This window comes from Erinaceus europaeus, chromosome 18 (assembly GCF_950295315.1).
Source record: "Erinaceus europaeus chromosome 18, mEriEur2.1, whole genome shotgun sequence".
Lineage (NCBI taxonomy): Eukaryota > Metazoa > Chordata > Mammalia > Eulipotyphla > Erinaceidae > Erinaceus > Erinaceus europaeus.
The window spans coordinates 45,338,257-45,351,411 of NC_080179.1; the positions used below are offsets into that span (position 1 = coordinate 45,338,257).

General features: G+C 49.6%; 2 protein-coding genes across 3 annotated transcripts in view; one reads left to right on the forward strand and one right to left on the reverse strand.

Annotated features, from left to right (window-relative positions):
• The window catches only part of SCTR (secretin receptor), an 86,154-nt gene extending 77,116 nt beyond the window's left edge, over positions 1-9,038 (forward strand). Inside the window, exons 10-13 of one of the 2 annotated variants that reach the window (XM_007524770.3) lie at positions 205-296; positions 598-724; positions 6,540-6,581; positions 8,239-9,038. In XM_007524770.3, coding sequence (XP_007524832.2) covers positions 205-296; positions 598-724; positions 6,540-6,581; positions 8,239-8,409 — 432 coding nt within the window. In that variant the 3' untranslated portion in view covers positions 8,410-9,038. The remainder of the gene's footprint in view (positions 1-204; positions 297-597; positions 725-6,539; positions 6,582-8,238) is intronic. The other variant, XM_060177995.1, reaches the window with a different exon arrangement.
• Positions 9,039-11,116: 2,078 nt separating this feature from the next.
• The window catches only part of TMEM37 (transmembrane protein 37), a 10,689-nt gene continuing 8,650 nt past the window's right edge, over positions 11,117-13,155 (reverse strand). Inside the window, exon 2 of the mRNA XM_007524769.3 lies at positions 11,117-11,976. Coding sequence (XP_007524831.1) covers positions 11,404-11,976 — 573 coding nt within the window. The 3' untranslated portion in view covers positions 11,117-11,403. The remainder of the gene's footprint in view (positions 11,977-13,155) is intronic.

Consider the following 13,155-nt stretch of genomic DNA (forward strand, 5'->3'; position numbering starts at 1 on the left):
CCAGTCCTGTATCAGCCATCGCTTCCAGAGAGTCCATCACCATGACTGGGGCAGTGGGTAGAGACCTCAGAGCTAGGCGGTGCTGTGCCTTCTTGGGGGTGGCTTGCAAGGCTCTTGCTGTGCTCAGACCCAGGGCCGAGACCAGGAAAGGTGGCTGGGAAAGCCAATTCCCTCCTGCTTTAACCTCTGCTTTGTGTTTTACAGATTAATTTCATCCTTTTTATAAATATTCTCAGAATCCTGATGAGAAAACTTAAAACTCAAGACACCGGAGGAAATGAAATGAACCACTATAAGTAAGTAGAGGACAAAGACCAAGGTGTGCCCCTCCCGTCAGTCAGCTGGCATGCACTGAGTGCCTGCTGCCTACCCCGCTGCTGCCAGGCACTAGCTAAAACCCAGAGCTAGTGCCAGGGAGATTATAGTGCAGATGGAATGAGGGAGAGTAGGTCCGCTAGATACTGCCCTGGGGGTGGGGGGTGGAGGAGTGTGATGTCGTAGTAGGATCCCAGGTAACTGAGTGCCAGTCTTGTGAGCAGATTGTGCCTGGGGGGGGGGGGGGAGAGGCAGGAGTCTGCAGCGTGTCTGTGTCCCCAGGCGACTGGCCAAGTCCACCCTCTTGCTGATCCCCCTCTTTGGAGTGCACTACATGGTCTTCGCCTTTTCCCCGGAGGATGCCATGGAGATCCAGCTGTTTTTTGAACTGGCTCTAGGCTCATTCCAGGTAAGCCTTAAGAATTGTGATTTTTAAGTGAAAAGAGGAGCTTTGGAAAATCAAAGGTCACAGATGAAAGCAAGCCAGGTCTTTCTGGAAGAGTCCAACAGCGTGGTCTGGGTCGGGAGATGGCTCAGTCGGCAGACATGAGAAACACAGTCAGGACCTCTCTGTGCTGTGGAGCCCAGGGTCCCCACCACTGATCACATAAAACTAAGGAGGGGCCAGGCAGTAGTCAACCTGGTTGAGTGCACACATGTTCAAGGAACCTGGGTTCCAGACCCCACCTGCAGGGGTGGGGGAAGCTTCACAAGTGGTGAATCAGTGCTGCAGGTGTCTTTCACCCTATTTCCTATCTATCTAATTTCTCTCTGTCCTATCAAAATACAAATAAATAAATAATAAAACAGAGCTAAGGAGAGCATCAACTATATGAAGCTAAGACAAGACTGACTTTGGGGTGAAAAAAAGGGATCGTGACCCTGGCACATTAGATCACACAACTTCACACAACTTCTGCGTTGTTAAAATAACATCAGAGCAGAGGTCTAAGTCTGAGCCTTCAAAAAGGGATGTGGGAATATGGGGACAGGGATGCAGGGTGTTTGAAAGAGGAACAGTATCCTCCTCCTTACACCAGGAAGTCAGTGAACACGCCCCAAACCGAAACACCCAGAAACAGCAACATCAGCACCTTACTCAGAGTCAGTTCAGAGAATTCCATGTAAGCTGCCTCAGGAACAGGAAGTGGGGCTGTGCTGTCAGGAGGCTGGTGTCTGAGTGTGTCTGTGTTGGAAATTTTGTCACTTTTTGAAGCCACGTGCATACATAGCTTATTTTTCTTAATTTTTAAAAATTATCTTTATTTATTTATTGGATAGAGACAGCCAGAAATTGAGAGGGAAGGGGGTGTAGTGAGGGAGAGAGACAGAGAGACACCTGCAACACTGCTTCACCACTTGCAGAGCAAAGCTTTCCTCCTGCAGGTGGGGACTAGGGGCTTGAACCTGGGCTCATTGTGACATGTGCGCTCAACCAGGTGCACCACCACCTGGCCCCTACAGCTTATTTAAAGTTAAGAAAGAAAGAAAGAAAGAAAGAAAGAAAGAAAGAAAGAAAGAAAGAAAGAAAGAAAGGCTGAATTTATCAATAAGAAAAAAGTAGACAAGGGAGAAATTACATGTTTTGCCAGAAGAAGGGATTCATGGAGATGATGGTGATTTACCTGGTAGAGCTTGAGGACCCAGGTTTAAGCTCTGGTCCCCACCTGCAGGGAGGTTGGGGTGGAAAGGGGGAGTTTCATGAGCAGTGGAGAAGTCCTGCACCTGTCTATCCTGTCTATCCTGTTCTGTCGTATCCTATCCTATCCTATCCTATCCTATCCTATCCTATCCTATCCTATCCTATCCTATCCTATCCTATCCTATCCTATCCTATCCATCCATCCATCTATCTATCTATCTCTAACATGAATGGTGCAGCTGTGCAAGTACCAAGTCCTAGCAATAACCCTGATGGGAAAAAAAAAAAAAAAGTCTTCTCATACATCCCAAAGTTCACAGTATTGTTCCAAGAATAGTGGGCCATAGCTTTCAGGAAAAGCAGACAGAGGCCACAAAAATAAGTAGATGAGGAGTCAATGCAACCTAACGCAAGTGCATGCCCAGAAACAAATAGATAAACTCCAGAGGTGGATTTGGGAAAAGTGTCATCAAAGTTGAACTTTGAAGAAGACAAAGACAGAAACAATTTTCTGAAAGACTCAACAGTCTCCACAGATCAAAGAAAGCCAGTTCCCACGAAATGCCTAGGTAGTATAAGCTTTGAAGTCTGAGAGGAATTCCTCTCAGTGGCTTTTCCTAAAGAAGCCAGTGAATTGGAAGCTGGGCGGTAACGCACCGGGTTAATGCACAGTACCAAGTGCAAGGGTGCACTCGAGGATCCTGGTTTGAGGCCCCAGCTCCCTACTGCGGGGGCAGGGGGTCATTTTGCAAGCAGTAGAGCAGGTCTGCAGATGTCTCTCTCCTTCTGTCTCCCACTACCTCTCAATTTTTTTTCTGTTCTATCCAATTAAAAAAATGTCTGCCAGGAGCAGTGAATTCATAGTGCCAGCACCCACCCAGCCCCAGAGATTACCCTGGAGGGGGAAAATAAAATCCATCGGATTATTCTCCCCAGCAGTGCTCATCCTGCAGAGTCCTTGTCCTCCCTCTCCCAGGAGTCTGTTTAGGGAGGAGACATAATTGAGTGGGGTCAGCTACTGCCCTAACCCACACCTTCAGGCCCCGCCCTGGGGACTTCCCCTTTCTCTGCCCTCCTCTGAGCCTCTCCACCCAGGATCCCCACCCAGTGCCAGGAAACATTCTTATCCACAGCTTTCAGGATACCTGGGATCCTGGGCTTCCAAGGTTCAAGCAGGCAGGTGGGGAGTCCTGGTTGCAGACGGTGGGAGATTTTGGCCTAGCTGACAGAAGTGGGTAGTCACCCCCCCACACCACCACCACCACTATGAGAGAGCAAGAAGGTCCAGGCCTGCCTGGGTGCAGGGATGGATACGTCCCCTCCCACTAAATTTGGGATGTGTGATTATGAACTATCACCTGTTTAGAACAAAGATATTTGGCTTCTCTCGAAGGAAGCCACTTGTTAAGAGAAATCCAAAAATACTTTCTAGTGCTTCCAAGGGCATATTTAGAAAGAAAAAGAATCATTAAGTAGTTTTTTTAAAGACAATTTGTTCATATAAAAACTTTTTTGGGGGTGGTGGAACTGAGATGCTGCATATACATGGACAATTTCACTACTTGGCAAAGCCAGAAACGGATTGCGTGATGGCACACCTGGTTGAGCGCACGTGTTGCAATGGACAAGGACTCAGGTTCAAACCCCCAGTTCCCACCTGCAGGAGGAAAGCTTTGCGAGTGGTCAAGTGAGGCTGCAGGTGTCTCTCTGTCTCTTTCCCTCTCTATCACCCCGTTCCCTCTCAGTTTCTGGCTGTCTCTATCCAACAAATAAATAAAGGTAATAGCAAAATAAAAATAAAAAAGAGAGAAAGCCAGAGACAGCGGATGGGCAGTGCAGAAGTTCCTCCATTGCCTTAGCACCTTTCATGTGGTGTCAGGGCTTGAACTTTGGTCACACACTGGCGGTGCAGGCACCCTACCTGATGCCCTGTGTGTCTAGCACCGTTTGTTTGTTTTATAAGTATTTACCAGAGAGAGGATGGAGGGAGGTGGGAGAGAGAGAAAATACACCAGAACTTTAGCCTGGCACAGGTAAAGCCGGGGCTTGAACTTGGGGTCTCAAGCTTAAAAGTTCTTCTATGACCACTACACCACTTCCTGGGCCACTAAGTTTTCTCTTTCCTTTTTTTTTTTTCCCAAGGTTTATTCATTAATGACAGAAGGTGGGAGAGAAAGAGCCAAAGCATCACTCTGGCACATGTGATAACAGGGAGTGAACTCAGGACCACAGGCACACAGTTCCTACAGTTTACTGCCAAGTCCTCTTCCCAGCATCACTTATTAATTAATTAATTAATTTATTTATTTATTTATTGTAACCAAGCACTGTTCAGCTCTGGCTTATGGTGGTGCGGGGGACTGAACCTGGGACTTTGAAGTATCAGGCATGAACCAGCCTCACTTTCTAGTAATTGTATGAGAACTACAATTTCTTGCTAGTTACAGACCCCTGGGAATCTTTCATGGCTTCTGATTCCCCAACCCCCAGGAACTGGGACTTGGTGGGGAGGGAGGCTCAGTACTGGTACTATGAGTCGACCACTCCCAGTGGCCTTTTATTTACTTTTTCCTATTTTTTTAGGTAGAACAGAGAGAAGTTGAGAAGGGAGGGGGAGATAAAGAAGGAGAAAGCTAAACATCAACAGGCCCGCTTCACCACTCATGAAGTCCCCCCCCCATAGGTGGGGGTTGGGGACATGAACCTGGGTCCTTGCATATGGTAATGTGTGTGTTTCACCAGATGCACCACCGCTCAGCTTCTTCATCTAAGAAGTATTAAGGGGGTCCGGCGGTAGCTCAGTGGGTTAAGGGCACATGGTGTGAAGCGCAAGGACTGGTGTAAGGATCCCAGGTCTGCAGGTGTCTTTCTCTCTCCCTCTCTTTCTTCCCTTCCTCTCTCCATTTCTCTCTGTCCTATCCAACAACAACTACAATAAAACAAGGGCAACAAAAGGGAATATTTTTTTTAATTTAAAAAAGAAAAGAAGCCTTGTGTTCCAATTCCTCAGCATTCTCCAAACAAACCAACTGCCCTTGATTCCAAGTAGCAGGCTGAGGTTGTAGGATGCCTGTGATTCTAAAGCAAATTGCCATGTCAGTGTTTGAAATGCCTATTTCCTCTGAGTGATCAGTTGACTGTGGACGGGCTTCCCTGTGCTCCTGGGACTCCTGTCCAAAGCAGTCAGAAGCTGAGGGGAGGAAGAGGGACTGGGCCACCTGAGGTCAGAGTACTCCAGTCTCTGAGCAGGAAGGTGCTCGTAGGGTCAGGGAGGCAGGCCAGCCCACCAGAGGTGGACGCTTGCAGAAGTCTCACAGCCTCACCCCTGGCCCCTCACCAGGACATGCCTGGGGCCTGCACTGGACCTTCTGGCCACAGCCCTTTGAATAGCTGTCCATGTTTAGACGTCTTCAGGCTCCCACATGGACACCAGCTTTGCCCCCTTCTAGTGCAATAGCCACACTCCAATGTCACCCTGCTTCTCCTGGATGCCCACTCAGTAGTTAAGGTGACTTGCTTGGTCCCTGTGGATAGGAATTAGCAGCCCCAACTCTCTGTGGAGCTGGGATTTCACACATGCTTGATCTCAGCACTCCAGCGAGCTTTTTCATCGAGCAGAGAGGTCCCCAGCCCCAGAGCTTCCTCTCATGGCACCACGGCTCAGACCTCGGCAAGGTGCACTCTGCCCAGTGAGCTATCCTCCCGGCCCCAGCACCCCTGCCTTGGGGTTCCAGACGTATGTACATAAGGCACTCTGCTAGAAGCTGGGGATGATATAAGGGACCCGACGCTTGCCCCCTGGGGAATTCAACCTCTACTGGGGGTGCCAACATGGCTAGAGGGCACTGTTGGGGTTCTGTGGGGTGAGAGGTGTGGAAAAGTACTGGAACATGTGGGGGTGGGGGAGCACAGCCTGTGTGGAGCTCATTAAAGGACAGGGCTGACGCCAACCTGCCTTCCCTGGGCAGACCACTTCACCAATGAGTCCCAGGACCTCACCTTCCCAGAGCCCTTCCCCACTAGGGAAAGATAGAAACAGGCTGGGGGGGGGGGGGGAGTAATGGATCCACCTGCCAACATCCATGCCCAGCGGAGGAGCAATTACAGAAGCCAGAATTCCCACCTTCTGCTCCCCAGAGATCTTTGGTCCACAATCCCAGAGGGATAAATAGGGAAGCTTCCAGTGGAGGGGATGGGACATGACACTCTGGTGGTGGGAATTGTATGAATTGTACCCCTCTATCCCACAATCTTGTCATTATTAAATCACTATAATAATTACTTAAAAAGTTGAAAAATAAAACATAAAGCAGAACTTGGACTGGGTTTGGTGTATTGCACCAAAGTAAAAGACTCTGAGGTGGAGGGAGGGTTCAGATCCTGGAACATGATGGCAGAAGAGTGCCTGGTGGGGGCTGTATTTTTATATGGAAAACTGAGAAATGTTACACATGTACAAACTACTGTATTTTACTGCCGACTGTAAACCATCAATCCCCCAATAGAGAAATAAAACAAAGGCAGGGATGGGGTTATCTGAGGGCTGAAGCACCAGTTGTAACCCCTACCCCCTGCTCCCCAGGGCCTGGTGGTGGCTGTCCTCTACTGCTTCCTCAACGGGGAGGTGAGTATCTGGGTCCCTAGAAAGAGTGTGGGTGGGAGGGAGATGGAGGCAGCTCCAGATTAGAAGTCTGAGCTTACATCATGGGAACAACAGTCACCTGGTGGCCATGTTAAAGCAGCTATTGGGCTGGATGCCCAGTTTGTAATCCAACAAATAAATGGATTCATTTGGTCTGGCTTGAGAACAGTCACTATTTTTTTTTTTTATGTTGTTGTCCCAGAGATTTCACACCTGCGCTATATCACAGCTAAAGACAGATCTCTTTAGATGGGGCGGGGAGGAGGGGGAAAGAAAGAGGGAGACCCACAAGGTGATGGCACACCTGGTTAAACACACGTCACAATGCACAAGGAGGTTCAAGCCCCTAGTCCTCAACTGCAGGGGGAAAGCTTTATGGGTCATGTCTTTCTCCCTACCACCCTTTTCCTTCTCGATTTCTGGCTATCTCTATCCAATTAAAAAAAAGTGGTGGGGGGGTATAGCATAATGGTTATGCAAAGAAACTTTCATGCCTGAGACTCTCAAGTCCCAGGTTCAATTCCCCACACTGCCATAAGCCAGAGCTGAGGAGTGCTCTGGTTAAAAAAAAAAAAAAAAAGTTTTTTAAAAAAAGTGGGACAGAGGTAAATAGCATAATGACTATGCAAACAGACTGTCATGCCTGAGGCTCCGAAACCACAAGTTCAGTCCCTTAAACTACCATAAGCTAGAGCTGAGCAGTACTCTGGTAAAAAAAAAAAAAAAGACACAAGGATCCAGATTCAACCTCTGGCCCCCATCTGCAGGGGTAAAGTTTCACAAGAGGGGAAGCAGAACTGCAGGTGTCTGTCTTTCTCCCTCTCTTATCTCCCCCTTTCCTCTCAATTTCTGCCCCTATCCAATAATAAAAATATTTGAGAGACCACAGCCCTGGAGCTATTCCCAGTGCCATCACAGGCCTCCCCATGTGATGCCGGAGCTTCAGTCTGGGCTGAGCATGACTAGGTGTGAGCCTTTTCATTCCTTCCTGAGGTTTTTAATAGGCAATCCCAGGTGGCTCCTATCATTGGGGGAACACAGGAAGTGGGGAGCACAGAGGCCCCAACCAGAATCCAGTCTCCTGACAGGGTGATGCTGGTCACTGCCCTCCCCGCGTCTGTCTTCCCAGTCTTCCCAGATGTGAGGTGAGCGACTTCAATGAAAGGGCTGTAAACCTCCCCCTGAGGCTCTTGTTAGGTCCCTGGCCCTTGCTCAGGACACCACTCTCTGACTGGTACTGAGGACATGCAAAGCCCTGCTGGGACTGCTCAGCCAGCAGGCTGCTACACTTGGGATGGGGAGACACTGATAATGCCAACGATCAAGTCTTGTCTTGGGAGGTTTTGCTGCTACAGCTGGGGGCCATGAAAGGACATTTGCAAAAAGCACCTCCCTGGCTTCCAGCTAAATTCTGGGTTCGGCTGGGAAGCTTCAGCTGTCCCTGATGATCTGGATGTTTGGCAAAGAAGCATGAGCCTGTTCTTGCAGTCATGTGTGAGCCAGCAGGTGAGGGTGCTGGACAACCCACTGGAGAGTGGCAGGACTGACAGGGCCTGTTGCAGAGGCCTCTGGGAAACAGGCAGAGCTCCGGATCCAGGCTGCTCCTTCTCTCTGAGCTGATGGCTGGTCTCCCCACCAGGTACAGCTGGAGGTTCAGAAGAAGTGGCGACAATGGCACCTCCGTGAGTTCCCGCTGCGCCCCGTGGCCCTCAGCTCCTCCGTCAGCAATGGCACCAGCGGTCTCACCCACAGCACCAAGGCCAGCCCCTCAGAGCAGAGCCGGGGCCTCTGCAGGGCCAGCGTCATCTGACACTGGAGCAGGGCTCCCACAGACAGGCCACCATGGGCCCCAGAGGGCTGGGCACTGCTTCAGACACTGTCCCCCATCCCGCAGGCATCATTACTTCCTCCTGTAATAACACTTCCTCTAAGCCTTGGGTCATCTCCCAGAAGTGAATTTGGGGGATCATGGGGGTATGAAGGGGGTCTGGGGTTCTGGATCTGTTGCATTCTTTGGGGGAAAAGTGTTTCCCAAAGGGGTAGGGAAGCAGATGGCAGCTGAGATGAGACTTGATCCATATGTTACTCGAGGTTCTTGAGACACAGGTGAGGTAGGGCTCTCTGGTTCACTTCCTGGAGGAGGGGGCCTCTTTGATCTCTACTCCAGTTTTCAGGGACAGGTGTAAATAGAAGCCCAGGAGCCATGAGAAAATTGAGGTTTTAGGGGGCTGGGCAGTGACACAGCCAGTTAAGTGCACTTAATATGAAGTGCACGGACCTGAGCAAGAATCTGGGTTCGAGCCCCCGTTCCCCACCTGTAGGGGGAAAAGCTTCATGAGAGGTGAAGCAGGTCTGCAGGTATCTCTCTTTCTCTCTCCCTATCTCCACCCCCCCTCAATTTCTCTGTGTCCTATCTAATAAAAATGGAAAAGATGGCTTCCAGGAGCAGTGGATTCATAGTGCTGGCACCAAGCCCCAGAGATAACCCTGGTGGGGTGGGGGGAGAAAAAAAGAAAGGAAGAAAATTGAGGCTCGTGGCCCTGCATGGACCCCCACTGGTCCTTAGTGCAACTTATTTCTTCACTCTCACCCTAGAGCCTTTGAGACAACAGATGAATGCATCTAGTCCATTCACATGAGTGTCCCAGCGTCCCCAGCTTCCTGGGGTTCATCCTAACATGGCATGAGGACCTCTTTGTTGTTTTATTGCCCTTTGACCCAGGCAGTTACCCATGGCCCCAGAGGAAATGGGGGCATTGCCATGTGTTGATAGAAGAGAAGGTACCTACCTTCTAGAGAAATAAAAACTCACTTAAAAAAAAAAAAAAGCCAGAGCACTGTTTAGCTTGTGGTGGTACAAGGGATTGAACCTGGGACCTCACAGCCTCAACCATGACAACCTTTTTGCATAACCATTATGCTATAGCTGCTGCTCAAGAAGTCACACACTACCAGGTAGAAAGCCCAAGGTGGTCCCTTCTCACCACTAGGACAGCCTGCGGGGTCGAGGAGCTCTGCACTCCAAAAGCGGGCCATATAGGATCATGTGGTCTCCATGGACTCCCTGCATGCTGGCATAACATTTTTCCAAATTCACAACAAGTAGCTCTAGACACTCAGTCCAGCCCAGTAGGGGATCTGTAGTGAGAAGGTCAGAGCAACCCATAGACAGGCAGGATAAGCCCCAAGCAACACATAGCCAGCCAGAATAAACCATAATTCACCTGGGTAGTGAGGGAAGCAGGCTTGGTAGAATGAGTTGGGCTGAGGGTAAAAATTCTCCCTAGTGGGTAGAAAAGTGACTGCGTCAAGGGGAAGATCTTAAGCACAGAAAGGGGAAAGATCTTAAGCACAGAAATGGAAGCACCATGGCAGGAAAGAGCTCAAGTGGTAGAAGCAGGACTGCGTGCCTGAGGCTGCTGGTTCAAACCCCAGAGCTACATGTGCCAGAGTTGGTGCTTGTTTCTCCCTTACTCTCTTTCTCATGTGAAATAAATAAACATAAATCGAGAGAGAGAGAGAGAGAGAGAGAGAGGACAAAATGCAGGCCTGCTGGCGAGGATGGAAATCTCCACAGGTTTCTGATCTTTACCCAAATTCACCCCCCTGTGTGATCGTTAATCATTACCCAGTAGCTGGCTGTCCCCTGGATCCCCTGGAGTCCAGATACGTGCTCTCTGAAATGTGTTCTAGGATCAGAACAGTTCCCTTCAGCCAAGAGACCCCTACCACCACTGAACAGGTCCGTGTGCACATGGGAAAGATTGCCTATTTAGCTGTCGGGCGGATTCTCCTTGGAGGCTGGTGTCAGTCTTCTTCAAGAGAGGAGGAGGGATTCTAAGAGGCAGGGTCCTCAGAGGAAAAGCATGCTACACAGGCAGCTGGAGCTATCTAGGGAGTACTGGGGGGGGGGGGGCTAAATAAGGAGGGGGTCACATTGAGCTGTTTGAAAGCTTACTGTGAGGCTGGCAGTGGTACACCTGGTTAAGTGCATATAGTACTAAGCACAGGGACCCATGCTTGAGACCCTGCTCCCCACCTGCCGCAGGAACAGTTTACAAATGGTAAAGCAGGTCTGTAGGTGTCTTGTCTTTCTCTCTCCTTCTCTATCTCCCCTTCCCCTTGCAATTTCTCTCTGTCCTACTGAATAAAATGTTAAAAAAAAAATGGAAAAAATGGCCAACAGGAGCAGTAGATTTGTAGTGCTTGTGCACAAGAAATTTTCAGAGAATTCTGAATTCTGCCTCTATAGGAACAAAGCTGAAGCAGGGAACTGTATTCAAGGCCCCTTTATGCTGGCTAAGGAAGTCAGAGCTATTCACAGTTGGAGGAGTGAGCACTCCTAGAGACCCCTGGAAGCACCTCCTACTTACCCACAAACCTGCAGCCTCTATCCCAGCCCCCCCCACCCCCCATAAGTGCATGTGAACTGCCCCTGGCTGTGCAACAAGGCTGGGCTGGAGTTAGCAGAGATGCTTCCTAATCTATTTCCATCCAGGGAAGAAAGATCCAGAGCAGAGCTTTAAATAGCAGTGTTTCTTCTGCCATCAATCTCCTAATAACTTGGTTAAGCCTGTCAGAGGGTGGCACTGAGACACCTCCTGGCATCTGAACCCTGCAGAGCAGCTGCAGGGCCTCCCGAGCCATTTCTGGTGAAGGAATGAACGGGAGGTGTGTAGCCGAGAGGCACTAGGCTGAAAGTCGCTGTCCCACCTTGACACCCACCAGAGACCACAAGCTGGGAAAGCTCCATCTTGACCACACTTTGTTGTAGCACTAATGTCCTGAGAGGACGAGTGGGGACCTAGACTTTCTGTGGTTGGCCCCAGGGGTAGGTGATGCTGTTGATGTGAAGGCCACTGATGGCATTGAGGAAGAAGAGGAAGGAGGAGGTAAACTCACACCAGAACATCAGTGTAAAACCGGTGAGTGTCACCTGCTTTCTGAGCAGGACCACGAAGCTCAAGAGTCCTCCGGAGGAGAGGGTGAAGGAGATGAGGAGAAGGATGGAGCCCATGGCCCACTTGCGCCGTGAGTGGAGGTCCTCGCACACCTGGGACACCATGAGGAGCTCGAGGCCGAAGATAGCAGTTACCACAGCCAGGGTGGCCACGCTGCGGGCCAAGACCATGCCCATAGCCAGCCCTGGGACATGGGCCTGGTTCAGGTTGCTGAGGCACCGAGGCCCGTTCTGGCTGGAGGTGGTGCAGAAGTACCACAGCCCGAAGAGGTGGTCTTCCGCCAGAAGCCAGTGGCCGTCGCAGATGGAGACGGAGGACAGGACGATAGCCAGCGCAGCACATACAATGATGAGGGTCCGGATGAAGGACTCAAAGAAGGACCGGTTGGGCCTCCTCGGGGCCAGCAGCCTGTGGGCCTGGAAGGCAACAGAGACAGCCTGTCAGGGTGGATATGAAAACATGCCTTCCAAGCCTTGCAGGAATGACTCCAAACACCCCTTCCGGCTTCCCAGCGTCTTGCTTTCTGCTCCAGTCTCAGTTGAAGCCCTATTGGCTCATAGCTTCCTCCTGAGCCCTTACTCATTTTTCAGCACAGATTCGCCTTCTTTGGGGAAAGCTTTCTCCTTTCTACCTGTTCCATTCTTCATTCAAGATCTAAAGGCATTTTCTGTCCAGCTACTCACCAGATACTATGAATTTCCTGACCTTCCTTTAATAATTTTAAAAAGGAGGAGGAGGAGGATAAAAAGAAGAAAAGAGGGGCCAGGTGGTGGTGCACCTGGTTGAGCACATACATTAGTGTGCAAGGACCCAGGTTCAAGCCCCTGGTCCCCACCTGCAGGGGAAAAACTTCACAAGTGGTGAAGCAGTGCTGCAGGTGTCTCTCTGTCTCCCTCTCTATCTCTCCCTTCTGTTCAATTTCTGGCTGTCTCTGTCCAATAAATAAAGAAAATAAAAATATTTTAAAAGAGAAGAGATAAAGAAAAGCTTTGTTTTATATTGAGAAAAAGCCAGAGTACCAGTTATATGGTGCTGGGGATCAAGGCGGGAAGCTTGGGCCTACAAACTCAATGTCCTTGCAGTTCAGCCCCCTTCCCTACCATTTATTTATTTATTTATTTATTTATTTATTTATTTTATTTTATTTTATTTTATTTATTTCTGTGGCTGTTATTACTAGAGCACTGCTCAGCTCTGGTTTATGGATTAAACCTGGGACTTCAGATGCTCAGGCATGAAGTCTCTTGCATAACCATGATGCCATTCCCCGCACCCCTCCCTATCTTTATAATGAGTAGAAACCCAAATTCTAACCTTCCAACAGCAGTCCCTTCTGAACTCAGGAATCCAACTGGCCTAACTAGTGTGGCCTGGAACTTGCAGCTCACTGCCTTTACAGCCTGAAAACACATTAGCTTGCCCACAAAAGGCAAAGATGCCCTCTCTCCCAAGAACTTGCTGGTTTCATCCTAACAGCTACACACCTTGTTCTGTACTTACCCTGCTGGCCTAGGACTCGGTTATTACCTTGTTTTCCTCAGTACTTAAAATAACATTTGTACTTTGCCCTTCAATCATGCTGTCAGGACCCACCC